Here is a 27,107-nt window from a genome sequence, read left to right on the forward strand (position 1 = left end):
ATGATCTTAGACTGTATGCTGCGCAAGCAGACCACCCATCACTGAACGAACCCTTGAGCCTGAGCGGTGGTGCAGTTCACCGATAGGGGCTCCCAAATCCGAAGTTTATTTGCAAACAAAATCGGTTGCCTTGAGAGGTTTCCGTTATGGAGCGGCTCGAGTCATGATTGGACATTAAACTTTTACGCCCAAAATTTGGCATTTGGTCCACGCTCCATAACACCCTAGGCTGCTGCTCTTATAGCCACCATGTAGCTACTAGACTGCTTTGGCTTCAGTGCCTCTCCGTGTTCCATTCACCCACGCACACACTTGCATCCGTACATCATCAAACTCCCCAATAATTGGACAGTCATGAGCACGCACCAGGCAACAGCGTGGCTCGTTTCTTTTTCCACAAAATCAACCGTACCCAAGGAACCGCGTGCTAGGTGTGGCTCTCTGCCTGTGCGATTATGCACCCAAGCATTAAAAAGCCTTGTACAATAACGAAGCACAGAAAACACAGAGGTTATTTCTAAGGAGATGCGTGGGTGATCAGGTAGGGTTTTTGTTCTTTTCCAAGAAATCCCAACCTGCAAAAATCAAGCGATTACACGAGTAAATGAAATGAGGATCAAGAAACAATGGAGGGATGACCCTCATTATTCTACACCACCTCCACCACCACCACCAGATCGTGTCTCATCAACAGTAGACCAAGCGCCAACTGATGATCCTCTTTTGAATGGTATTATCAGAAGAGCATCTTTTATAAATTCACAAGAACCACATGACCGCTACCGTATCAGCCCACCATTTGTCGATGATACCAATAAGTTGAGTCCCCATTCTTGTGTTTCTCATAATGCACAGCTCTATCTACCCAAAAATCAACGGTCTTTTGACCCACCACCTGTGATGAGGAGCACAATCAACGCCTCCATTTGCTCTAACCAGGTTCATCATCTGCAAATACTTTTCATTCCTTTTCTTTTGATTCTTGAAGCTCGAAAACTTATGTTGTATAAGCTTGGACATACCTTCGCTTGTCTGATGTCTTTAGCTGGATGCTTTTGCAGAACCCAGAAATCTTAGCGGAAGAAAGAACCAGTGAAGAGAAGAGGCTCGTTGCTGCAAATACCCATCAGAGGTTTGTTTACTATCCTCAAAACAACACCAAAGAAAATATCATTCTTTCTTGTATCTAATTAATCACCAAGCAGTTTAATTAAACCCCATGATTTTTTTCTTGCTTAAATTTTTAATCCCATAACGTGTAATATTCGTTGGAAGTAAAGACTGCTTTTTTATTTATTAGCTTTCTTCATCTTATTTATCTGGTAATAATTAAAATGTGAAGATTTTCAAGAAACATTATAAATTATATGCATTTTGTTAATTAATTATCAGCTGTAACAGCTGTGTTTTTTTTTCTGTACCCAGTACTACTACAATGGATAACAAAAGGCACAGCAGCAGCAGCAGCAGCAGCAGCGCAGACATATCAGCTGCAACTTCAGTTTCCTCGTCCTTACCTAGTTATGGTATGCATAACTGTCCATAACTACATGATATCATACCCCAACTCTACCATAATTAATATTTTACTATAGACATACTTATGTGACATTGGTGATAAAACTATGTGCATATAGCTGTTATTATAACATTGATTTGGTTATTTGGTCATGTATTACAGGAAGCTGGTGTGAGGAAGAGAAAGTGTTCCCCTTAAAGAAAAGAAGGATTAGCTTGGAAAGATTCATAAGCACCCAAGAATCTAGAAAAGTGGACAAACAGAAGCGAAACAGGAAGATTGCCAAAATGTGGGCTAGCTCAGGAACTGAGGCTATCTATGGAGAAGAGAGAGACTACAATGAGGTTGAGATCAACAGTGATCAAGCAATAGAGGAGAATTTGATGACGAGGTGCACTAAGGTGAATGGGGCAGGATGGAGATGCAGCAAACGGAGGTTTGAAGGGTATTCTTTATGTAAGCACCACTTCAACATGCAAAGGATGTACAACAGCCGTCGTCCAAGATTTGGTGGCAGTAAGAAGAGGAAGAAGGTAATGATAAGCAGTATCCTTGACCGGACAATGCCTTTGCTTGATACATGAAAAACTTATTACTAATCAGGTTCTTACTCATTGATCATGACACTGTATATAGTAGTTGAAGTAGGGTGTCATAAACAAGTGAACAAGAAAATTAGTTCTGGTGATAGACAAGTAATCATAGAATGTCTTGATGTAGATGTCTTTTTGTCTCAGACATATGATCATGTTTCGGTGTCACAAGTGGAAAAGAAATACAGAAGTAATTTGCTTATTTTCCCCTGTACCATCCATGTTTCTCTTTACAAGTTGGCATTTCCCTGGATCCAAATCAGACCAAGATTTTCTGTTGCCTGCCCAGACAAGGCGTACGAGGTGTTATTTGCCTCGATCAATTTTGTTCTCGTAAGGACCACAATTTTGTTGACGGATCGATCATTCATGGGTTCCATCTCTACGGAAGTTGGCCTAGTAATAAACCGGGATAGTTTGTGCTTTAGTGATCAAAGGAGAAATGAATCTTATTTGATAATTCGAAGCCAGAAATGTTAGTTCATGGAGGAAGCGCACTTCTGCATCAACCTTTTTCTAAGACAGGTGGGCTCTCCATGCATGTACTAGAGAAAGGAAAAGGAAAATAGAAGGCCTTAGGCCCTCAAGATCCAGTGAACCATTATCTGGGTCAGACCAAAATAAATGGATATTTACCTGCCTTCTCTTCGAGACGGTAGCTCTTCATTTTCATTAAATAATTATTCTAGACAGAAAACATTTTGTGAATATAGATGAAGGAACCCCACTAAGGATTTCAGAAATAGCATATTAAAAATCTAATTAAGAAAATGCTTAATTTTGAGACCAAAAATAAGAATAGATTTGGGGTTTATACAATAAAAAAGGGCCTAAATCCAATCCAAATTGCATCAACATTCAACGATGGCTCCCCATCTGTGGCCCCCACATCCTTAGCTTCCTTCCCATCCCCAGCTCACCTTCAAGAAGATAAGCTTCTTTACAAGTTGCAACCATTTTTTTTCCTCCATTTTCGAAAAACCAGAAACACTTAAAAAAAGGAAAATCCATTCTATCTCAAAACCTCAAGAAAACACCACACCTTAAAAAACATGATTTTCTTCAGTAATTCTCCCCACCCAGCATTTTAAAATATCCCATTTTCTTCCTTGAATTTCTTTCTTGAAAAAAAGAGAGCGCTATATATATAGAGAGAGAGGGAGAGGGAGAGGGAGAGAAAAGAATGTCAGTTTTAGCAGCGAATCCTCACGTTTTATACAGAGAAGTGCAGTACCACAATAAAGACCAACAGCAACAGTTATGGAGTGGTGGTGGTGTTGGTAGCAGTTTATTGTTATCGCAAAGAACTTCTTTTGGGTGTTCTTGGTTTGATGGCAGAAACAAAGACTTGTGTAAAAAGAATTCAAAGAGAGATCTTAAAGTAGCAGCGTCTTGGCCAGGTATGACTAGGCCAACCTCCGTAGAGATGGAACCCATCGATGATTCTCACCATCTTGATAAGATTCTTCTTCAGGCTCACGAGCTTTCCCAGCCCATTATCATTGACTGGTATCATCACTCTTTCATATTTTGCAAAAACACCGTTGCTTACACTGAATACTATACATCTCCTTTTATGTCCCAGTAAAGGATTTTTTTTAAGAAAATTATTTTGGTTAGGATGGCTTCTTGGTGCCGGAAATGCATTTATTTGAAGCCAAAGTTGGAGAAATTGGCTGCGGAATATGATACCAAGTACCCTCTCTTCCTCCATCTCCTGTGAAATTTTTTATTTTTAATTCCAGCTTTGGTTCAGCATGATTTCAATTCATAAATATCTCTGACTATTCCGAAATATCCTAGGCAGCCACTTTTATGACACCACATATTTCACGGCATATAGCGGCCGGTTCAACCGTGTTTTAATTAATTTATTTATTTTGAAGAAAATTAGTTTTAAATTATTTGTTTTTAGTGGTTTTTAATTGTTTTGATGGGTAGAGATTAAAAATAAATTTAAAAAAATAAAAAAATTATTTTGATATATTTTTAAATTACTACATATTAGATGTTGCTTTTCAAATTTTTTTTTTAAAATATATCAAAGTAATAAATTTTTAATTTTAATACCAACACATCAAAATAATTAAGAAAAAATTATAATGAATTAATTTAAAATTAAAATAAATAAAGCTAAATAAATAAATAAAATTAAAAACACTGCTGAACTCTAATTTCAAAATATAGTCAAAGTCCATTACAGGACCCACACTCAATTTACAAAAATATTCCATTAAAATTCTAATTTCCATCGTATCACATGTTTTTACTTACTATCCAATTTTGTGTTAATTTGCTAATTAGGAAATAAAAAAAATTCTCTTGTTGCCCCTCTCCAATTCACAGGTTATTGATAAAATGTTGCCATTTTAGTTGATTGATTTTTTGTTTTTTATTGGTTCGAAAATAGAATCAAATTTTATTGCGTGGATGTCAACAAGGTGCCTCAGGCTTTAGTGAAGCGTGGAAATATATCTGTATGTTTAATTTATACTCTTGTCTCAGTTAGTTTCTTGGCTTAACCATTGTTTAATTTTATTTTTATTTTTTGGGGTCCTTCTTGCCAGAAAATGCCTACCATTCAGGTTAGATTCACTCTTTTAATTATTTTTGTTATCTATTCTATAATTCACAAAAAAGGGTTGTTGTTATAAATAGGTAAAATATCGATGGATATATAATGACAGCACCATTGGATCGTCATTGTATTGCAGTTATGGAAAGAGGGAGAGATGAAAGCAGAGGTGATCGGAGGGCACAAGGCTTGGCTTGTGATGGAAGAAGTGAGAGAAATGATCCAGAAATTCGTATGATATCTGTACTGTGCATAACGTTCTGTTCTTGTCTTCAATTCCCATATTCAGAAATATGTACAGTGGAACTCTTGAGTCGCTCCTCTATGGACTCCATTTACTCTCTAAAAAGAACCTGGCAAATAAAGAGGTAAAGCTTTGGTAGTAAATTGCTATTATTTTTATTATTACTATTATTTGTTTCCCATGTAGTAAAGCGCCAAACCACCCTCGATTCTCGTCGCTTTGGCCGAGTGGTCAAGGGGGTTTCCCGGCGAGAGTTCGAGTCTCTCAGGCGACGTTGATGTCTTCGTTTTTTTTAACCCTATGTTGCCATTTTAGCTTTCTGGGACTTGATATGATGCAAGTACGCGACAAAGAAAGGAAACGAAAAGGCAGAGTTTTGATAAATGGCAGCAGTCCAAGTTCAAATGAGAGTAGTAATAATTGATGGAGGGCAGCAGCCAGCCTCGACACCGAGCCATCTATTCAGAGTTTCTATTACAATTTTAGATCCTTCCAAAATCAAAAGAAGTTCTTCCCGTGAAATTCCACAGCAAAAAATAGTCGAACACTACTGATACATGATGGAAATCTTCCTTCTTTGTCCAAGTAAAACTAAACATTATTTCAACTTGACAACGTCAATATCAAAGCCATTTTGGAAGGACTGAGAAGAGGTTTACATATCACGGAAGCCTGGTCCTGGAGTAATCTGTGACTTATGCCTGAGACTCTGGCCCTGCTGGTTTTGAGTTGAGAAGTGGCTGAAGAGCCTTGACAACAATTGTCATGTTTGGCCTGAAGTCCGCTTCATACTGAACACAAAGTGCTGCAACTGCTGCTAACTGATATACCGATTAAAAAAACACACATAAATGAGCACAAAATACGAGGGAAAAAATAGAAGAAGAGAAGAGGATCAATTGCAGTTGCCTATTCCCAACGTTCACTTTAACCTATTCTTTTTCCCATCACAATCGCAACTAGAGCCTAGCTACAAATCTGGACTGCATGCTTGATAAAAATAAACTATTGAGGAAAAGCAACCAGGGGCAATATTAAGAACCTTGGCAACTGCCTTTGGAGGGTAATCATTGTTTAGCTTGGGATCCACGCATTGCTTCACTTTATCCTCACTCAGTCTTGGCGTTGCCTGCAGCAATTACATTTCTGCTAGGTATAGGCACAAATGAAAGCAAAGGGAAAGGAGGCGTGCTTATAAACTGAAACATACCCAGGTAACAAGACTCTGCTGCCCTTTCGGCATTGTATGGTCTACTGGCTTTCTTCCTGTCAGCAATTCTAGAAGAACAACTCCGAAACTGTAAACATCACTTTTCTGAGTTATCTGCCCGGTCATGGCATACCTGAAAACAAACCATGGATTAGAAATGAGGGTGCAAAAAATCTTAGATATTGCAATGCAAGCATCAAGGAAGATAGTAAAAATATTATGGCAGAATTAAGAGTTACTACTACCTACTAGGCAACCTAAAGAAGTTTAAGCAAGCTCTTAGCATCTTGAAAGCAATAGATAGCAGAAACGATGCCCATTTTGGTTTAGGACACTTCTCTACATTTAGACAGTCATTGCTTTGTTAATAGATGAGAGGGTGTATGTTGATGATTAGTAAGCCAAGACTGCAATTTCAGACAACAGGCTAGGATTAGAGAAGTTATGAGGCTTACTCTGGAGCATGGTAGCCAAATGTTCCCAAGACCCTAGTCGAATGCAGTCGAGCAGCAGTGTCAGAATTGGCATTGGACAGGTTGAAATCGGCAATTTTGGACAAGAAATCACCGAAGAGTAGGACATTGCTTGATCTAACATCGCGATGAACTATAGAAGGCTGAACCTTTTCGTGCAGATACTCGAGGCCTTTTGCAGCACCATAAGCAATTTTAACTCTCTGGTTCCAATTCAGAACTGGACCTGGTTCAGCCCCTTCTACGCCCTTCCTCCCTGCACCATAAAATTAACTAAATATGAGTCAAATTGCAAGAAGAAAATGAAATTAAGAAACATCATAACTGGAATTACCATGTAATACATCATGTAAAGAACCCATCACTGCAAACTGATAAACCAAGATTCGGTTGTTTGCCTCCAAACAATACCCCGTCAACTCCACAAAGTGCTCATGTTTAAGTCTTGAAACGACAGACAACTGCATGACCCCAGATGCAAACACTGAATCAAGATTTTGTGACCAGCACATTGTATTTTACTAGAAAGAAACTTTCCCGATATCTAACCTGTGCTTCAAAATCAGAATCTGGTTCTTGTGAACTGCTGGTGTCTAGCTTCTTAATTGCAGCAGGCATGCCATCTTTTAACTTGGCATAAAAAACTCGCCCGTAAGAACCTTCTCCAATCAAAGCCTTGGTACCAAAGTTTCCTGTCATCCTATTTAACTCATCCAATGGTATTGATGGGATTTCAATGGGTAAGACCTTCTGTGGAGCTCCACTTCTGGCCTGATTGGCACCTCTTGGCTCTCCTCTCGCGCTGCCTACAATATACAGTAAGAATTATTGCGTCAGAAAGTCAAGAAAGAAGAAACCCAGGTAATTCTCGAGAAAACACTGACGGCTTGTTCTGCTTGGCTGCTATTCTATTTGGCATTAACTATACTCATTCTTCAGAGAAGGAATTGCCACAAATCTGGCATGCTATTATATATATCTCAATAATCGAGGCCAAGAATTCAAGAAAATTTAAAACCAAAATTGGAAACAAAGAATAGAATGAACTACTACCGCCGCCGCCATATATATTCGCTCCTTTAGGTGGGGCTGTGTATTGATTAGCCGGCGGGCCATGTGGTTCCTCCTCATTACCACCGCAACAGAACATATCAACTATTGGATTAATCTAATAAAAAACAATATCCTGCAATCCCAGAAAAACCAAACCGTATAAAAACATGTTATCATGAACACAACAAAAACAAACAATCAAAGGTCCTTATTAGCGAATCAAAACCCATAATTAAGAACTATCTTTTAGAATAAATTACACCTATTTTGATCATCCCTATTGAAATATTTCATCGAAAACAATGCCAACTCCATAACATTATATCAATTTCTGCACAGTGGGCTACACTAATGATGTTGTCAGAATTTAATACGTGTTTGAATTGTTAATCTACATGTTTCTCAACGTTAAAATCAACAGGAAATGGTTGAATGGTCATCATTGAAACACACATACCTACAAGGCGGAGATCAAAGATGACTCGATAGAGGCTGTCAAGAAAAGAAGTAGAAATTGACAGACAGAGAGACAGAGGGAAAGAGATCTAAAGATGAAGAAAAATGTGGAAACAAAAGAGACAAAAAGAGATTAATTGTTGTTGATGTTGTTCTGTTTTTGGGACTGAGAGGCACAAGGTTCCCTTTTGGCGTCGCGGGAAATTCGGTTTAGGAAATTGTTCATCCGCTAGAACTAACCTACTTCTACGTACAGACGTGCCTTCACGTTTTGCATACATCTGCACGTCCCTTCCCATGCACTCTTTCTTTCTTAATTTTTAATTTAATGCTTACTCATACGGTCCATCTTCAACTCATCATGATTCTTTTGTTCTTCATAACAAATGATGATCATCAATCATCTTCTTCTTGGGAGACCTCACATCAACGGGTCATGGTCCATACATATGTAGACTTCGTTGCATAATTGTCAAATCTGACCTGGGATTTAGCCTATTCACTTTCTGAATTCTTAGATTCATACATGAATATAACTGGAGAATATTTTGTTGGTAAAACATACTATAATTTATTAATAAAAATAATTTTTGATATTTCAGTTTGTGTTTACTAATTTTTTTTAGTAGTGATAGAAATGTTTTGTGTTAGAAAATAATATAAATAAACAGCACCTAACAATTTAAGTTTTTAGGTTGAAATGATTCTTTGACATGGTATTAAAGTCTTGGTGACTAAACGATCACGAGTTTAAATTTCATCATCCTCATTTATTTGATAAAAATTAAGCACAAGGTAGTGTAGGTCTGTGTAAGTTTCAAGCCTAATGAGTTTTTACTCGAGAAGGTGTGTTAAAAAATAATATAAATTATATCTTAAAACCTCACCTAACAATTTAAACTTTTAGATTGAGATGGTTCTTTGGTATTTTGGGTAATTAGATCACAAGATCAATCGTATTTTTTTTCAAAACAAAATAATTTCAAGGTTTTTTTTAGTTTTTAATTTTGTTACGACTTGTCCAGGTCTGGATCATGATTTTTCTAGGAATTCATCAAGTTATGGGTCAACCCACTGAGTCACTTAGATTTCAACAACTCATTGTCAAAATCAATTCAAATTAAAACCCAATTCGGGTTATGCTATAGATTATGGGATCAACTAGGGTTTAATACCATGCTATATGCTTGCATGGTGGATACCTGCTACTGCCATGTTCTCAAATTTCCCTTGGTTAAGGTCATGGGTCAAGGACTTGACTTAATTTGGCCACGTTTGTTTCTTTTTATAATATGATTATAACAACAAATTCTGCCTCGAACAAGCTGGAGCAGAAAAGATTGCAAGAGTATTCTCTTTTGTTTTTGGCTGCATAAAATAGTTGTATTCGACCATTATCTTGTTAATTTTTTCTGCCCTAGAAAAGTTCAGTGCTGATTCATGCCTTCAAAGGAATTAATCTCCCTCCTGGTAACCAAGTTTTTAATTATACTTAAGATTAAGATGCACTGGTTTGAATCCATTAATGATTGATGAATATCCTAAATCTATTTCACCAAATGAAGAAAAAATGCAATTCAATTACATTAAATAAAATAAATTTGATTGAAGTCATGAAAACTTGGATAAATTATATTTAATAGGAAGATAAGTACTTTGGTAAGCAGGAATGTTTAATTATATCTAATCTGTTGATTTAAGCTAGTTTTCAATAAGCCAAATACTGTACTTCCACTCCTTGAGTATGAATTGTATTTTAGTGATAGTTGTTTTTTAATATAATTTTTATTTAAAAATATATTAAAAATTATTTTTTTTATTTTTAATATCAACACATTACGATAATATTAAAAAATATTAATTTAAAATAAAAAAAATTCTTCGAACGCGGTATTAATAATGTAAAAACAAACATGTTATTAATTTGATGGAGTGACACTTAAAAAGGCACAAGGAGTCCAAACTATGAATGCTAAAGATTAAAAAGAGAGGTGGTAAACGTTGCAGGTTTGCAGGTACAGTATCAATTGATATTAGTAAGGCATACATGGAGAGAGAGAGAGAGTTGATCTTTTCTTTCTTCTCACCTCGATGTGGGCATGAGGTACAACAACATAGCAAAATAGAATTCAGTACATTAAGTCATATCCAAAATGTGTTGACTACAAATGCTTGAGCTGCACAGATCCCTCAGCCAGCAGATTTCACACCGAATATCCAGTTCTTACACTGTCAGCAGAAATCTGCTCCATACAACCGCGCTGACAAAATGGACGCCAGAGACCAATCTCGATCATAAACACCAAGACAACTGAAAACACCAATCGAATAACCAAAGCTTCATCTTTGGCGCATTGAGAAACCCTGGTGTCCTCCTAAATTTTGTTAACTGTACAATAACCTTAGCATCAGCTTTCAATCTCATTCTTCTTTCCATACACGACCAGTAACCCTCAACTTCAGCTCTTTCCTATCCCCACCAGAGAAGTAGAGAGCCAAATTCCTTTGAATAATAAGCCCATCCTGGCTATCGCGAACTTTCCTGTGACTATCACGGATGCTCCTGGGAATTCCTTGCCATACCAGTTTCCGGCCATTGCCACCAACTTCTAAGCTGTAACTGAATTTCTTTGCTTCATTATCATCACCCATAAACCTTAAGAAGGCCATATAGACAGGTGCCATGCCCAGTTGGAAAGCCTCAAAATGCAAGCAGAACTGTCTTCCAAAACAGTTAAATACCTGCAGAGGATCACAAAATTCAGATGCAGAGTGATTAACACTGCTAGCAACACAACTAACAACTAACAAGTAAATAAAGCATGATTAATAATTTTGAGAACAGCTTTCCAAGAAAAGTTTATATTGTAACAGAAGATTATGATGCAACCATGTCAAAGCAGCATGTAAAACAGTGCATTTACACTTCTAAAAGCATCCACAGCCAGATAAACGCAAGAACCCATGAGAACAAAGAATAAACAACTGCTCCAAAACAACCCAGCAGGAAGCATGCATGAATTATATCAAAGTCTCTTTCATATTTTTTTCCCGTTTTCTTTTTTCTATTAAAGATTGAGTCAGCATCTAATCTCGACCCCGAGAAGAGAGGAAATTTAAGCAATCCAACTTTATCATGCAACGTATTAGGAACTTACAGTAAGCATCCATGTGGCATTTTCAACTTCATGTGGATTTGATTTGACATAACGATGATTGAAGGTACACCCATCATGCATATCAACCTTGTGATCGTCCTTGAGATGGGCAGCAAGGGCAGGGATGTCACCAGTGACAGAACACTCAGACCCAGCATAAGGGCAGCTATATGGACGAAATCGACAGTGTTGCTCATGCTTGAGCTTGCTGTAGTATGGGAAAACATCAAGACATCCTAAACTCTGGTATTTGCAGGGCAGCTCCAATGATTCTGCAACTTTCTCCAAAGCCAAGCACCGTATATTTCCAAGATCATAGCGGCAAGTAGGGCAACAGTTATGTACTCTAAGCTTGCAGGCTGAACATAGAGTGTGTCCATTTGGGCACTGTAACAACCAAGTCACACAAGGATGGAGAGTTAAGAAAATTAGTTATAATATCAAGCAAGTCTAGAAGATATAAAACACAAATGAAAAGAAGAAAAAGACTTTTGTCAAAAAACCATCTCAACCCCATAGTTTAAGCTTTTAGATGAAGTTTCAAAATATGATTTTATATTACTCTTCAACACATCCCCTCAAGTGAAGGCCTTTTAGACTTAAAACTTGCACAGACCCAAATTACTTTGTGCTTAATTTCTATCAAATAGAATAGGGGTAGTGAGATTCGAACTCGTGATCGTTTGGTCAACAAGGCTCGAACCATCTCAACCTGATAGCTTAAGCTTTTAGGTGAGATCCCAAGATATGATTTTATATTACTCTAACAACTTTAAGTTACTGATTTGAAACAATTGACCTAATAAGCAGCAACAAGTTATCCAGTAAACCACTCAAGATGCATTTTTGTCCTAAAATATTCAATGAACCAAATGCAAGAGAATGATTTGCCCCACACACACACGCGCGAGTCTACAGCTGGCATCATTGATGTCGCTCTTTTCCCCAAACAGATTCAAAATCCCTTCTCAATTCCTTTTCCACCCCCCTAATGCAAGCAACACTCTCACCCACAAGTTATTCTTCTCCGAAGCCCTTGATGAGCATAGCTGTTTTTTTACGTTCATGACCTAAATAGGACATATAAAACAAATTGGTAGACTTCCACACTTTTGCAAGAAGACAAAACAGCAAAGAGTCTTCGAACAGAAGTTCACATATCTTTGGAATATTTGCAGTGAAGATTCAATCAGGATTGGTAATCAAGAGCGTATATGGCTCCAGAGGTAACATCCATTCTAGCATTTTCATAATGCCTGTATATAGTATTTACAACTTGTGCTAATAATATTACATTACAACACAAATAATGACCATATCCACAAATCTGTAATTTTATGAAATATACTTATGTCAGTAATAACCCATAAACAGGATAACAGAATTGATTAACTTCCAAATTTCCTTTAAGCATCAGTTCCCTAGCAGTATTCCACCTCCCCAGGTTCACTAAAATGAGTACTTGCCAGTCATTGACATGATAAATGCCTTATTACGGCAATCTACAATTAATCAATCTTAACTGTTTGAGATATCATAGGCAGTTTCCTTCACTATAACCTTGACAACTTGATATAAGTTTCAGCTATTCCACATGTTGAGATCCTGAATTAATCTCCTTCAAATATTTTTTTGGGAAGCAGTCTCAGGTGACATGTGATAGGTCAGAAACTACTTAAAAGAGCATGGAGTTTGCATGTTGCTTTAAGGAAGCGACCAGATTAAAGGAGAAAAATCCATGATAATTAAGAACAAACCTGGTGAATTGGAGGATACATTAAATTTGTACAGACAGGACACTCAAGGAGTTCATGGACACCATTGTTTGAATAAACCCCGTGCTTTCCACTCAGAACAACAGTACCTTTTGTAGGTGCAATGTTATTTTCTGATTTTGACGTTGCAATGTCACATTCTGCAACTAATTCAAGAACTTCTTTAAAAGCACTGCCCCCAGGAGCCATTGCTATTCCGAGCTGGATAATGTTTTCCAATAACTAAAAAATGCACCACTTTCAACTCTCAGAAGGATTCACACTCCATTGACCTGTAAAAGAAATAAAAAATATATATATATTAATAGGGAAGCTATATCTCATGCACAACATACCAAATGTAAATTGTCTAAATTTGACCACTTCCAACGCAACAACTGAACATAACACTTTATTAGAAAGAAGTTACTGTGTTATTTGTTTTCAACTTAAACATGCCAGAAGGAATTTTGGCGGATTTAGGGTTTTGAGGGAATGTACAGTAGCCTATTGTACATGGAGACCACTGGCCAAGAACCAAATTCAGTGTGTGCAAATTCATGAGTGTTGTATTAAAGTTTGTTAATTGGTTTTCCAATAGATTTCAGCTTAACATATAATTTTATTCTCAGCCCACCCCTTCAAAATCACATACGATTTGAGAAAGCAAAAGACGTTTCTTCTCGAAAAAAAAAAAAAGATGCAATGAAAGCATAAATAAGATATGAAACACCATTTAGAAAACAGGGCTTTTCTTGCCCCGTTATGCTATCAACCATAAGACATCTTTGGTAGCCAGAAGAAAAGGGAATGAAGAAACTTAACAGTATAAAAAATACATGTTACAAGCTAAATAATTGACAGAGAACTGTGCAGAATAACCTGACTTGATGAACTATATGCAGTTAGAAGAAAGTTTCAAATTGCCGAAGACATAATGCTTCTACAGAAATTCATCAATGTGACTGAATCTCTATTTTAAGCAATATACGTGAAAATGCTAAAAAATTAATCAGGGCTTTGCAAGAAACAACCTTCCCCGCCATGTATCCATCAGAGCAATCAAAAGTTAGTTGACCAGAGAAAAGGACGTAAAAAATGAGCCTGAATTCTGCCTAAAAATGCCCATTTTACACGCACCAGAAAGCAAACAATCAAAATATGAAACGAGAATAGCAAATAAAAACAAAACCCATTTCAAAACTTAACCACTTTTATCAAATCAAGATTCCGACAATAAAATTACCTTTAATATTGAAAATACCCATCGGACCAATCACAAAATGAGACAAATAAAAATATGAAAGGAAAGAAACCTATTTTGCACATTAAACATACACATTCAATCTATATATCACCAAAAAAAAAAAAACTTCCCACCCGACTTAATCATAATCAGAGCCACCCAATCAAACACGAGCAACAATGAAACAAACAAACCCCATTTTGAATTTCCAAAAATTAACCCAAAAGCAAAAACAAAAACAAAACAAATACAACAAAAGATAGAGCAAAACAAGAGATACCCAGTTGAGAATTTCCAAGCTCTTTGTTGTGTCTTTACATGTATAATCAAATTCAGACAAAACATCGAGACAATGAATTGGGACGGAAAGCAAAAAAAATTAAAAATTTAAAGAGAACAACAAAAAAACAAACTTGACACACGAGGAATCCGCATTACCCGGATTTGGAAAACGAGAAGAGGAGGAGGGGTCTTGTTTGCATCGGTGTTAGACCGTAAATGGTCTCGGTCTGGCTTGGTTTTGTCTATTTATAATGAGTTCTGAAGATAATTCAGCTAAGTTCTTTCTCGAGAAAATATAAATAATAATTGAGCTCCTTCAATATATATTGGTTTCGTAATATGGATAAGCGCATATCAGTCCCCATATTATATAGTTGCTGACAAATCAAACACCCATCTTCAAAATCTTGCAAACTGTAGAATCTTTGGGTAAGATAACGCAGTATTTTAAAACGTTGATCTATGACTTGGGTGATTCAAGGCTTAGGCTGGCCGAGTTTAAAAAAAATAGAGGGAAAATTGATTTGATATAATCTTGGTCAATTCACCTTTTCCATGATCTAAGATTTACCCTGAATTGACCTTAAGTCAACCCATTAGCTGAATTTAAAAACTACAGTTTAATGTATTTGTGTTCCTTGTCAATTTGCTTATGTAAAATAGTTAAATTTAATAGAATATAATATGTTAAATAAATAATTGTAATAATACACTTGTATAATATTATATTTCAAGCTTTCCATGGATAGTGTTATGTTTTCAAGGTATAAATTAAAATTCTTTTGTTGACTATATAAAATGTACAATAATATAACATAATTTTATTTGTAAACACAATAAAAATATTGTTTTTGCATATATGAACTTTTTGCCAAGGAAAAATAGGAAAGGAAAACATATAAAGAACCTCACCATTAATCCATTTTATATTATTGTTGGTTCTATAAAGAAAAAAAAAACATTTAATGAGGCCATTGAATTTAACTTAATAGGTCATGTAAACGAAGATTTAGGGGACTTGTAGTGTTATTTTTAATTATCTTTTCTTTTTTCTAATAAAATTTTTTAGTTAACTAGTTTATTTTTTTCATTTTTTTTTAAATACACTCATATTTGATATTAAAAACTTGTTTAGCAAGACTAATCAAATCCAATAATAATATAAACTTATTTTTATTTTTATGGTGAACAAAAACTGTATTTAAGCATAGAGAAATTAAAAAAGAAAAAGTTTGATCGAATATTATTGTTATTTCATTTATTAACAATTCAAATATTATTTTCAAGGGTTTTTTTAATAGATTAAAAAAAATCGGCCAGCAAAACTGGTTTGCATTCTAGGAAGGTCTCGGAGACATTGGCAAGATTTTTAAGTTTAGGAACCGATTTGTTTAAAGCCCACAAGCCTGAGGACTGATTTGTAGTCGTTTTTAATATTTAACACGGTGGTAAAAGTCGTCGGTAGTTGACCAACGATTCTACGCGCACGCAAGCTTTGAAATTTCTTATGTTACATTTATCTTGAGATCGGTTGGAGCTGACTCATGACGTCCTCTCCACTATGCTCCAACTTTCTTCTTGCATACAACACCGTTACTATCTCCAATAGTTGCATTTAAAATTAATCTGATTTGGCCGATCAATGTAGTAAAAAATCCACTTAATTTTTTAAAAAAATTAAATAATATTATTTTGTTTTTTAAATTTTTCTTATTAATCCAAGTTAACTTTCAAAACAAGTTTATTAATAATATGTTTTTGTTTCTCACTATGGTTTGAATTAAAAAAAAAAATTTCAACCTGAATTTCTTCTTTTATCTTTTCACTTCATATGGGTTTTGAAATTTTAGTTTTGGTCTAAAAATTTATTGTGTTTGTTTTTCAATTTTTAAATGTGAGATCGAATAACAACAAAAAAAACAAAAATAATTGATTGATTATATTCTAACAATAAAAAAACTATCTTAGTTTTTTTTTAGGCATCTCGATTGTTCTTTGATCTACCATGTTGGCTAGATTATGTCATGGTAACTTTTATAGAGATTAATTTAAAATTTAATCTAGGAACAAATTAGATCAAAATGTTATAAAGTTAATCACCTAGATAAAGTTTAATTACATTGCCAAATAATATCCGGAGGCTTTAACGATTTACTTTTACATTTAAAAAAATTGGTCGACATGCATCTTATCGCAAAGCAATCATTTAGTACTTATCTGAGTATGATTGTTACACTTAAGATCTAATCGGTGAGAAAATTAATCTAAAGATACTATACATCACTATGAAAAAGAAAATCACTACTTGATGAGCGCAATAGCCTACCATTCATGTATTTATGAGGAACAAACTATATATTAGTGATTATTAATGAAACTTTTTTTTTTCAGAAAATTTGTATTTCTTACGTTTTTCCTTCCCTGAGGCAAGTATAGTTTTTTATGTCGACTTTGTTAGAAAGATTGCGTGTTCATTGTAACAAGACTGTAGCTGTTGTTGTCTCGACTCTCATGTTTGAGCCTACCTTGGCATTTGACTTTCTATGCATTGGGATACTGGAATCCTGTATGCATTGACCCTTCCGGGTGAAAAAGAAGATGCATCATCTTAAATTGTATGATAAAAAATAATATAAATTTTAAAATTTTATTTAATTATTTAAATTATTAGTTTGAGATGGTTTTTTGATATGATATTAAAATTTTAATGACTAAGCAGTCACGAGTTCAAATCTCAACGTTCATATTTATTTGATAAAGTAAGGTGGGCATGTGTAAGGCCCCGTTTGTTTGCTGGAAAGTAGTTTTCTTTTGGAAAATGAATTCCAGGAAAGTGAATTATTTTTCGATGTTTGGTAATGTAATGAAAAACAAGTTGGAAAATATTTTCCAGTATTTGGTTATGTCATGTAAAATGAGCTGGAAAATAACTTATTAATGTTTAATTTTTTTCAAGTTTATTAAAATAATGAGGAATAAATATTACAAATTAAAAAGTTGAATGAGAATGAAATTGAAAAAAAAATAATTTTATAAATTATCTCAAATAAAATAAATAATAATCAAAATAATAGAGATCAAATCTAAAAAATAAAAAAATTGAAAGATGAAGAAATTAAAATAATAATAATTAACATTTCATAAATTATTTCAAATAAAATAAGTAACAATCAAAAGAATGAGGACCAAATTTGATAGATAAAAAATTTCAATTAAAAAATGATAAGGAAAAAGCAAATAACAATTATAAAAATAAGGAGCAAATTAATATAAAAATTAAATTCTAAGAGATGAAGTTGAAAAACAAATATTCAAAACAAAATATATATAGCAATCAAAAGTTTGAGGACCAAATTTGATATAATCAGCAAATAATATGACATTTCTAAATTTTTTAAAATTTTCAGAAAGTGTTTTTCCGCTCAAAATGAAAGGAAAACACTTTCCTAGAAATCAAGTCAAATTTTTCTTTAACCAAAAAGTGTTTTTCGTTGATCAATTTTTCTAATGACAAACAAAAATAAGAAAGTTTGGAAAGAAGTTTTCCGGAAACCAGTTTCTGAAAAACAAACACAGCTTAAATTTAAAAAGTTTTTATTTAAAGAGGTGTGTTAGATAATAATATAAAATTTATTAAAAAATATCTTTTAACATTAAAAAACAAAAACCGAGAACTTTCGCACTGAGAACATTGGTCCCATGTTCACCAGCCATTGCTATTATCTACAGAAGATGCTCAGGTAGGTCCATTATTCAACATATTGCCGACTTATATTATCATTTCACATACAAATTATAGATACTCGTGATGATCCAATATGGTTGTTAAAAATAAAATAAAATAAGGTGATATATACTATTCATAAGCTATGGCACTGAAAACTACATGCAAGCACTCATACTTGTTTTCTATATATATAATTGCTATACATAATTGTAATGCTTATCCACAGCCAAACCCTACCATGCATTCGTCAGCTAATTTATCTCATTTCCCTACAGAGCCTCCTGTGATAACATTTTAAAGTTGATGAATTATTTCCGACTAAAACCTTATGGGGATAATTTAGTCCAGTTTTGTTTTGTAATGTATTTTTTATTTAAAAATATATTAAAATAATATTTTTTTATTTTTTAAATTTATTTTTTATATTAAAATATTAAACCAATGTAAAACATTAAAAAAATAATTTAAAATAAAACAAATCAATTTAATTTTTTTCAAAAACAGTTTTGAAACAAAAAAAAAACAAACAATGTATATAAATAAGTTAATTACACATCGATTGTCTTTGATGTCCAAACATGATTTAAAAAAAACCTCCTGTGTTTATTGTCCTTCTCCCGATTGTCTTTTCTTGTATTATCCATCTTGATCTCTTGTCGATAAGGATGCTTCTTAGTCCGCAAAGGATAGGAGGCATAAATATATAAAATGATGGATAAAATAAAGATGGGGTTGGTATTTATGTCGTATCTCGTAGATTATGTGTAGCAGGTGTTACACTAAACAGATCATGTAAATCATGAACTACTTATAGAGCTAGGCTATTTTACAAGTTTCCCGTTGTTGGCAGATAGGCCAGTTTTTGACGGGCTCGGCAAAAATAGGCATAATATTTTTTTATAAAATAAATAAATATAATATTAACACATACAAAATTTCAGAAAAATAATATTTGACCATAATATATATTAATGAAAATAATAAAATGGTGAGTTTTGCCTTTCGGGACATTGTTTGTTAGGCGAGCCTCGACTGCAAGTGGGCGGTGAGTCCCGAGATGTCTCATCCAGTCAGGGGGCCATTCGGAGTTCCATCCCAAGACATCTCATCATTACTGATTTGTTATGTTTAGAAATATAAAACAATAATGTTTTTTTATATTTTAAAATTTATTTTTAATATTAAAAAATATTAAAAATATTAATTAAAAATAAAAAAACTTTAAAAACACAGTCCCGCTATAATAACAAAATTGAGTTATCATAATAACAAACCCAATCTGACATATTAATCTCATAAATTACTAATTTAAAATTTAATTTAAACTGAATTAATAAAAAAAATTTAATTAAAATAATATTGATTTTTTTTAAAAATCACATACTAAATTAGCCCGAATTAACTCTTTATTAATCACCCAACTTTTAAGATAAAGTTATTTATAAATCGAGTTTTATAACTATAAATTTTACCTTTATGCATTCTCAGCTCAGCTCGGTAGTCCACACTCCAAGGACCAAACACCAGTTTCCAAGATTGCTCGCTAGCCTGGCTTGATTATATTTTGCCAATGCTAGAGTATTTTCTTCTCATATGGTCGGCAATTTCTGGCGGAAGTCCTCCGAACTTGGGTTGTTAGCCAATTTCAGGCAGAACTAGCGCCTGCCATGTATTATTATTATTATAGGCTCTCCTTACTATATATACTCGAGCCAAACTTGAGTAAGTTAATACATATACTCGATGTTAGGAATGATTTGGTCTTTCGAGGATAAAAAAACTAGATTGAAATAAGTTGTTTTTTATTTTTCTGCATATACTGTGTTTTTTATTATAGCAGTAATTGTTTTTAAAATGTTTTTTTATTTAAAAATATATTAAAATAATAATATTTTTATTGTAAAAATAAAAGTATTACTGTATTTCTTTTCATCTAAAATATCATTATCTATATTAAAATAATAATATTTTTATTGTAAAAATAAAAGTATTACTGTATTTCTTTTCATCTAAAATATCATTATCTTAATGGTATTCTAACTTACTAATTACGCTCTCAATTATTATAAAAGAAAAAGAAAAAGAAAAAAGAGTATGTATATAAATATGATCATTTTAGTGGATTAATTAAATTGTGGGATATGCTTCTGAGGTTTTGCGGATCACACCGTCATTGCTCAAGAAGTTGTTGATGGGTTCATCTTTTTGTTATGCCACGTGGATTTCATTATGTGTAGACGGTAGCACATATTGTATTGTACACCGACCCTAACTAGCCTTGCTAACACATGCCATGGTAGACTCTAGAGTACAGCATTCAAGTTTGCGTGGAAATATAATTATTTTTTAAAATATTTTTTATTTATAAATATATTAAAATAATATTTTTTATTTTAAAAATTATTTTTAATATCAATAAATCAAAATAATCTAAAAATATTAATTTAAAATAAAAAAATAAATTATTTTAATGTTTTTCAAAAATACTTTTAAAATACAAAAACAAACTAAACATTACTATTCCAATTAAATCTTCTTCTTTTTCAAGCATTCCTTTACATTATACTTATATTCATATAATTTTTTTTCATATTAAGCTCAAGAATATATAAAATTTTAAATAAATATTATTAAATATTTGTTTAGAATTTTTTTTATCAAAAATATATCTATCATTCAAAATCTATTGTTTTTATAAAAAAAATTATAATATTTAACTATACTATAAACACTTACTCGGTACTAATTTAAAATTTAAAATTTATCTTTTCATGTAAAAAAAAATTATAATGCTCAAGATGTAATTACCATTACTTATTTAATAAAAAAATAAATCCAAAATTCATTGCTGACGGCTGTTAAAAGAAGCACCCAGAGCCAGTCCCTCAAGAAACCCCACCGAGACAGAGACGACACCATTTTCGTCCAGTCCTTTCCTCGTCGTTTAATCTCTCCGTTAATCAAAACCACGCGGTTTCACTCTCTCCGACAACGATCTCATGCCTTCTCCCCTACCTTAAAGTTTCCCAGGTCGGGGAGAACACAATCATCACCGTTCATCAAATTTCTCTTCCCCAATCACCCACCGTTGATTCTCTTCATCAACAGCGCTCCTCCACCGTTGATCACCGTGTCTCTTCCAAACACAAACTAGACGATGTGGATGACAACGACGCCGTTTTCTCTGACTTAATCTCTGTCGGGATGCGTAAAGACGACACCGAGTCATCCACCGGCAACAATCAAGAACAACAACAACCTCCCTCCATCTCCTCCACCAATCAGCTCTCCACACGTGTCTCCGACGCCTCCACCTCTTCATCATCCACCAACTTCCCCTCCTCCGCCATGCGGACCACCACACCCTCGCCGCTGCGGCTGTCGCAATCAAGACTCCAATTCTTTATCAGAATCATCTCCGAAGCAACTCATGTTGTGATCAACGCGAACTCGAGCGATTCTGTTAAATCACTCCACGAACGGATTCGCGTGATGACCGGAATTCCGGTGATAGAGCAGAGATTAATCTACTTAGGTAAGCAATTGCAATACGAGAACAAACTCTCCGATTACTCTATTGAGAACGATTCGATCCTTCATTTAGTCGGTCGAATGCGTAGCACTAGGCATCCTCGTACTTGTCAATTGATTAATGATATGGTTTCTTACATTTGTCGGATATGTAAGTCTATATTGCCGTGTGGTGCTCATCCTTACACGTCAAAGCATATAAAGGAGTTGATGAATGAGTTCTTTAGTTTGACGCCCAAGGATAATAACGAGGATGCTTCTGGGCACTTGGATGTTTTTTTGTCCAATAGTGCACCGGCTGTGCTAGTTGCACTTTATGTTTCGAGTATTAAAGGGAATAAGGAGTGTGCGGAGGGTGCTATTAGGCACTTTTTGAATTCGTGTAGGATTTCGTTGCCTAAGAATTTGCATTTACAGTGTGTGCCGATTGTGATGGAGTTTTGTAATTTGTTGAGGAAGGTTGGGAGTGACGATCCATTGTATGTTGTTTGTAGGAGTTGTCTTGGTTCGTTGTTGGAGAATGGTAGGGGTACGTGTGGGTGGAGGTATCATGGAGAGGAGGAGGGGAAGGGAGCTGTTGTGCAGGAGATTTTTCCATTTGTTAGTGAGTTGGGGAGCAAGTTGTTTAAAGATTTGATGGGGAGTGTGGTGGAGAGTATGGGGCCATCGGAGGCTGATGTTAAGGATTTTTCGGCGTTTTTGATACCATTGCATAGTGTGATCTCCGAGCAAAGGGGATTTAGGAGTCCAATTTCGATGCCTCTGAACAAGTTGGCGTTTCATTGTCCATTGTATGCGAAAGAAATTGAGCAGCTTCATGTGATATTCATTGATTTGCTGAATATTATGGAGAAATGTCTTGGGAAAATGCAGGATTCATCGAATTTGAAAACGAATGGAGAAAGTGAGTTGAATCATACAGGTTGGTCCCAATATTTGTTTATTTTGAAGGAGTTGAATAACATTGCTAAACTTTATAAGGGTGCTGAGGAAAAGTTTTGGACGGTTTTGAGGCTTAGAAAAGCTTCCTTGTGTGCGCTGATTGTTAGATATGCTAAACAAACTGATGATCATCAGTGGCTTCTTCAGCATAAGGATGTGACTGATTTTGAGTCTAGGAGGCATTTGGCTATGATGATGTTCCCTGAGGTGAAAGAAGATTACGAGGAGCTGCACGAGATGCTCATTGATCGGTCGCAATTGTTGGCGGAGTCATTTGAGTACATAATGCATGCCGAATCAGATACACTGCATGGTGGTTTATTTATGGAATTTAAAAATGAGGAAGCAACTGGTCCTGGTGTATTGCGTGAGTGGTTTTTCTTGGTTACACAAGCTATATTTGATCCTCAAAATGCCCTTTTTGTGGCATGCCCAAGTGATCGTAGAAGGTTCTATCCTAATTCCGGTAAGCTTCTGCTGCCTTTTTAATAAATGCTTTACCTGAACAATGTATAGGCTTTCCTATACGTTTTATCTTTTCTTTATTGAATGTAGCTTGAGATGATGAAAATTCATAAACAATATGTTGAACTTCCCTGTGTCTAGTGTGGCACACAAGCATCATGTTTGGAACATTGATTTGCATATATTCATACGGGAAAATAAAAATATACTTAGAGAAACTAGATGTGCAGTTCCTGCTATTATAGGAACTTATATTTAATGTGTAATGATGTTACTAGTGGGTGAGCTCATCTGAAATTGCTCAACCTAAATTCTTTTGGAAGTCAAAATCAGGATTGGAAAAATGATTTTTGGATGGTTCAATAGTTTTAACGTGTCAATGCTTATCCATCACTCACAACCAGGAAGAGTTACACCTAAATCTGAAGAATGTGAAACTTAATATTAAATTTAGGTCATAATTTGGATTGAAATAACAATTTTAAGAAGGTTGGAGAGTTTTCCTACACTTGATCGAATACTGTGGGGCTTAAACTTTTATATTTTGCTAATATTGTTTGGTATTTAACTGTAGGAGAGATTAGTCATTGCACTCTGTTAGTGCTCTTTCACTAACATTTATTGGTATAAAAGGTGTTTACCATGTGGGTCCATGGCAATATGGGATAAAGGAGCATTGCATCCTATAGAATAAGTTTCCTAGCATAAATTTGTTAAGCTCTAATTGCTGAACCTCTTGTTTTACAAATATTTTTTTGTGAAATACCTGAGCCCCTAGTATTGTTCTACATGAATGTTTTCCATGTTCTCCAATTCTGTTATCTGAACTCCATATTTTGACAAATATGTTATTGTTTCTGTTTGGAGGATTAACATATGTAATTACTCCACTGCATTAAAGTTGCATTGATGAGCTCTGAAATGGCTCTTCAAAGAATTATCATTGAGGTTTTTATTGTGTTCTGGTTCTGGACTTGAATTAAGTTCCATGGTCTTGGTTGGATTCAATTGTTGGCATGGACAACCACTAACAAACAAAGTATAAATATGGACTTCATTGTTTTCACTTCACGTGCAGCATCTAAGGTGGATCCCATGCACCTTGATTATTTCACATTCTCTGGGCGAGTGATTGCGTTAGCTTTGATGCATAAAGTGCAAGTTGGCATTGTATTTGATCGTGTGTTTTTCTTGCAATTGGCTGGGATGCATATTTCTTTGGAAGACATACGGGATGCAGATCCATGCTTGTATAACAGCTGCAAACAGATTCTTCAGAGGGATCCTGAGTTCATTGATTCAAATGCTTTGGGGCTGACATTTGTCAGAGAAGTTGAGGAGCTAGGATCCATAAAAGTTGTGGAACTTTGCCCTGGTGGGAAAGGCATTGTTGTAAATAGCAAGAACCGGGAGAAATATGTCAATCTGCTCATTCAACATCGCTTTGTCACATCTATTTCTGACCCTGTATCTCGATTTGCACGTGGTTTTGCTGATATTCTTTCAAACCCTGGGGAACAGAAGCTCTTCTTCCGAAGCTTGGAGCTCGAAGATCTTGATTGGATGCTATATGGAAGTGAAAGTGCTATATGTGTGGAAGACTGGAAGGCTCACACTGAGTACAGCAGCTTAATTGAAACTGATCCTCAGATATCCTGGTTCTGGAAGGTATGCTCTTGCACGCTTGCATTCATGTTATATCTCAAATCTAAACTTCTTTTTTTTTTTTGGCGGTATAGGTTCTTCTTCATCTCATATTTCTAGACTTTATAATCAGTTATAATCTTTATGGGATGGATAATATATTTTCTTGGGAAACAACTATCTGTAGAATGCAGACTGTTTGTGTTCTTTTCTTTTTATATTTCTTGGAAGTTTCTTTTGTTCAATATTTTCTACACAACTGACCAATTCTTTTCTGTATATCCTTACCAGGTGTGCTGCTGTTTTGCTAATTAAGTATAGCCTAAATACTATGTGAATTCATTATTTTCTAATGTACGAGGGTGTGAAAAATAGGACATGTGAGGTTGTTTGCTGGTTCACCATTTGACTGCTGCATGTCAGATAATCACTTTGGTGCAATTTCTTAAATGCTGAACGATGTGTGACTTGAGTTGTGGACACATGATAAATACTGAAGCAAATTCAAAGTGCTTTCCATATTTGGCTTGTCACATCTACAGATCATTTTGAATATCAAATGCTTAAGGCTGTGCCTGGAATTCCTCGACATAGTGATGATCTCATGGTTAAACAAGGAAGCATATTAGGAACTTAGTTTGTGTTTGCTAAGATCAAATTTAAGAGTTTTAAGTTATGTTGTTATGGGAATTTTTGGTGTTGAAGTTTGAATGCATGGTTACAAATATCAAAATGTTGAGCATGACTTGAGTAAGGTAATTTTCAATCAAATTGTTTATTAGGAGTCCTCCTTCCACTGATATAATTCAGACAGCAACGAAGCTGAGATTACTCTCTAGTGATCGAGAAGATTGCTCACCAGCTTATTTAAAAGTGGGATTTTCAAACAATTATTACACATCCACTGTCAAATAATTTCTTCAAAAAAAAAAAAAAAAACATTTTCTAAAATGTTGTTGATTCATGGTGCCTATAATGCCAATCGAGCACCACCTAATACCAGATTGATGTAAGATTCTTCACTAGATTAAAAGGCTTGAGGACCTCCAGGTGATGACAAGGAGAAGTTCTTATTTTATGAAATTTGACAAAAATCAAAATTCAGACTGAAACACATGATTTTCAACCTAAAATTTAATGTTTCAACCAGATATTATAATATTCCTTAAAAAAAAAAAACTAATATTAATCTATTTTGCAACGCTTTTAAGGAAATTTGTAATGTTCGGTTTGGATTAAAGACAGTTCTTTAAATTAAAGTGAATAAGGATGGCACTAGAATTCCATTCTCTTATCTTGTACTCGTTTTTCATATATCTCTTGACCTTAATATTTAACTTCGTTTTTATTTGACCATAATATATATTAATGAAAATAATAAAATGGTGAGTTTTGCCTTTTGGGACATTGTTTGTTAGGCGAGCCTCGACTGCAAGTGGACGGTGAGTCCCGAGATGTCTCATCCAGTCAGGGGGCCCATTCAGAGTTCCATCCCATCTCATCGTTACCGATATGTTGTGTTGGCTTCATTAATATAAAAAAATAATATTTTTTATATCTTTAAATTTATTTTTAATATTAAAAATATTAATTAAAAATAAAAAAAACTTTATAAACACAGTCCCTCCATAATAACAAATAGGTTTTAAATTGAGTTACTATAATTTTTATTATAATAACAAATCCGATCTGGCATAAGTTGCTAATTTAGAATTTAATTTAAATCGAGTTAATAAAAGTTTTTTAACCAAAATAATACTATTTTTTAAAAAATTTAAATACTAAATTAGCTCGAATTAACTCTTTATTCATCACCCAACTTTTAAGATCAAGTTAGTCATAAATCGAGTTTTATAACTATAAATTTTACCTTTATGCATTCTCAGCTCAGCTCGGTAGTCCACACTCCAAACACCAGTTCCCAAAATTGCTCGCTAGCCTGGCTTGATTATATTTTGCCAATGCTAAAGTTATCTTCTTCTTATATGGTCGACAATTTCTGGCGGAAGTCCTCCGAACTTGGGTTGTTAGCCAATTTTAGGCCGAACTCGCGCCTGCCATGTATTATAGGCTCTCCTTACTATATATACTCGAGCCAAACTTGAGTAAGTTAATATGACATTATCCTCATTGAAGCTGGAACTAACCCTTTTCTGCTTCTCTTTCAATTTCCCCATGCAATGATAGTAAAAACATATATATGACAACCATCTAGGTGGTGGTCCAGTGGTAAAA

General features: G+C 34.4%; 5 protein-coding genes across 9 annotated transcripts; 3 read left to right on the forward strand and 2 right to left on the reverse strand.

Moving 5' to 3' along the window:
• The first annotated feature begins 21 nt into the window (after positions 1-21).
• Positions 22-3,226, forward strand: LOC7484027 (uncharacterized). The gene is made up of 4 exons (XM_024587167.2): positions 22-939; positions 1,062-1,132; positions 1,426-1,526; positions 1,682-3,226. Exons 1-4 carry the CDS (start codon positions 610-612, stop codon positions 2,101-2,103), a joined length of 924 nt encoding a protein of 307 aa, XP_024442935.2. The 5' UTR covers positions 22-609; the 3' UTR covers positions 2,104-3,226.
• Positions 3,072-5,575, forward strand: LOC7488034 (thioredoxin-like 3-1, chloroplastic). Of its 4 annotated transcripts, XR_008057597.1 has the most exons (6): positions 3,072-3,621; positions 3,733-3,807; positions 4,523-4,589; positions 4,680-4,697; positions 4,827-5,055; positions 5,247-5,575. XR_008057597.1 is itself a non-coding variant. In XM_002322696.4 (5 exons), exons 1-5 carry the CDS (start codon positions 3,296-3,298, stop codon positions 4,923-4,925), a joined length of 585 nt encoding a protein of 194 aa, XP_002322732.4. In that variant the 5' UTR covers positions 3,072-3,295; the 3' UTR covers positions 4,926-5,074. The 4 variants fall into 4 exon arrangements, 3 of the variants coding, with proteins under 3 accessions (XP_002322732.4, XP_052303882.1, XP_052303881.1); XM_002322696.4 differs by lacking the exon at positions 5,247-5,575 and having other exon boundaries at positions 4,827-5,074; XM_052447922.1 differs by lacking the exons at positions 4,680-4,697; positions 5,247-5,575 and having other exon boundaries at positions 4,771-5,074.
• On the reverse strand, positions 5,349-8,288 carry LOC7488035 (probable protein kinase At2g41970). Its single transcript, XM_024587166.2, has 8 exons — positions 8,125-8,288; positions 7,668-7,800; positions 7,164-7,420; positions 6,949-7,075; positions 6,597-6,870; positions 6,142-6,274; positions 5,974-6,060; positions 5,349-5,752 (listed from the first exon to the last, which is right to left on the reverse strand). Exons 2-8 carry the CDS (start codon positions 7,762-7,764, stop codon positions 5,627-5,629), a joined length of 1,101 nt encoding a protein of 366 aa, XP_024442934.2. The 5' UTR covers positions 7,765-7,800; positions 8,125-8,288; the 3' UTR covers positions 5,349-5,626.
• A 1,794-nt stretch (positions 8,289-10,082) lies between these two features.
• Positions 10,083-14,878, reverse strand: LOC7484028 (E3 ubiquitin-protein ligase SINAT2). The gene is made up of 4 exons (XM_002323295.4): positions 14,720-14,878; positions 13,039-13,328; positions 11,282-11,668; positions 10,083-10,865 (listed from the first exon to the last, which is right to left on the reverse strand). Exons 2-4 carry the CDS (start codon positions 13,243-13,245, stop codon positions 10,545-10,547), a joined length of 915 nt encoding a protein of 304 aa, XP_002323331.3. The 5' UTR covers positions 13,246-13,328; positions 14,720-14,878; the 3' UTR covers positions 10,083-10,544.
• Positions 14,879-21,042: 6,164 nt separating this feature from the next.
• On the forward strand, positions 21,043-25,393 carry LOC7484029 (E3 ubiquitin-protein ligase UPL5). Of its 2 annotated transcripts, none has more exons than XM_024587637.2 (3): positions 21,043-23,229; positions 24,307-24,896; positions 25,164-25,393. In XM_024587637.2, the coding sequence occupies exons 1-3, from the start codon at positions 21,495-21,497 to the stop codon at positions 25,185-25,187; spliced, it is 2,349 nt and encodes a 782-aa protein (XP_024443405.1). In that variant the 5' UTR covers positions 21,043-21,494; the 3' UTR covers positions 25,188-25,393. The 2 variants fall into 2 exon arrangements, with proteins under 2 accessions (XP_024443405.1, XP_024443406.1); XM_024587638.2 differs by having other exon boundaries at positions 21,156-23,229; positions 24,454-24,896.
• Positions 25,394-27,107: the final 1,714 nt, after the last annotated feature.

This window comes from Populus trichocarpa, chromosome 16 (genome assembly GCF_000002775.5).
Source record: "Populus trichocarpa isolate Nisqually-1 chromosome 16, P.trichocarpa_v4.1, whole genome shotgun sequence".
Lineage (NCBI taxonomy): Eukaryota > Viridiplantae > Streptophyta > Magnoliopsida > Malpighiales > Salicaceae > Populus > Populus trichocarpa.

Coding starts and splice junctions, on each gene's coding strand:
- LOC7484027 (XM_024587167.2), top strand. CDS start 610: ATGAGGATCAAGAAACAATGGAGGGATGACCCTCATTATTCTACACCA. Junction 1,133..1,425: donor GCTGCAAATACCCATCAGAG/GTTTGTTTACTA, acceptor TTCTGTACCCAG/TACTACTACAATGGATAACA. Junction 1,527..1,681: donor CTCGTCCTTACCTAGTTATG/GTATGCATAACT, acceptor CATGTATTACAG/GAAGCTGGTGTGAGGAAGAG.
- LOC7488034 (XM_002322696.4), top strand. CDS start 3,296: ATGTCAGTTTTAGCAGCGAATCCTCACGTTTTATACAGAGAAGTGCAG. Junction 3,622..3,732: donor CAGCCCATTATCATTGACTG/GTATCATCACTC, acceptor TATTTTGGTTAG/GATGGCTTCTTGGTGCCGGA. Junction 3,808..4,522: donor GCTGCGGAATATGATACCAA/GTACCCTCTCTT, acceptor GTTCGAAAATAG/AATCAAATTTTATTGCGTGG.
- LOC7488035 (XM_024587166.2), bottom strand. CDS start 7,764: ATGTTCTGTTGCGGTGGTAATGAGGAGGAACCACATGGCCCGCCGGCT. Junction 6,871..6,948: donor TTTACATGATGTATTACATG/GTAATTCCAGTT, acceptor TTTATGGTGCAG/GGAGGAAGGGCGTAGAAGGG. Junction 5,753..5,973: donor CTCCAAAGGCAGTTGCCAAG/GTTCTTAATATT, acceptor TCGGTATATCAG/TTAGCAGCAGTTGCAGCACT.
- LOC7484028 (XM_002323295.4), bottom strand. CDS start 13,245: ATGGCTCCTGGGGGCAGTGCTTTTAAAGAAGTTCTTGAATTAGTTGCA. Junction 11,669..13,038: donor TGTATCCTCCAATTCACCAG/GTTTGTTCTTAA, acceptor TGGTTGTTACAG/TGCCCAAATGGACACACTCT. Junction 10,866..11,281: donor ATGCCACATGGATGCTTACT/GTAAGTTCCTAA, acceptor GATCCTCTGCAG/GTATTTAACTGTTTTGGAAG.
- LOC7484029 (XM_024587637.2), top strand. CDS start 21,495: ATGCGTAAAGACGACACCGAGTCATCCACCGGCAACAATCAAGAACAA. Junction 23,230..24,306: donor AAGGTTCTATCCTAATTCCG/GTAAGCTTCTGC, acceptor CTTCACGTGCAG/CATCTAAGGTGGATCCCATG. Junction 24,897..25,163: donor AGATATCCTGGTTCTGGAAG/GTATGCTCTTGC, acceptor TATCCTTACCAG/GTGTGCTGCTGTTTTGCTAA.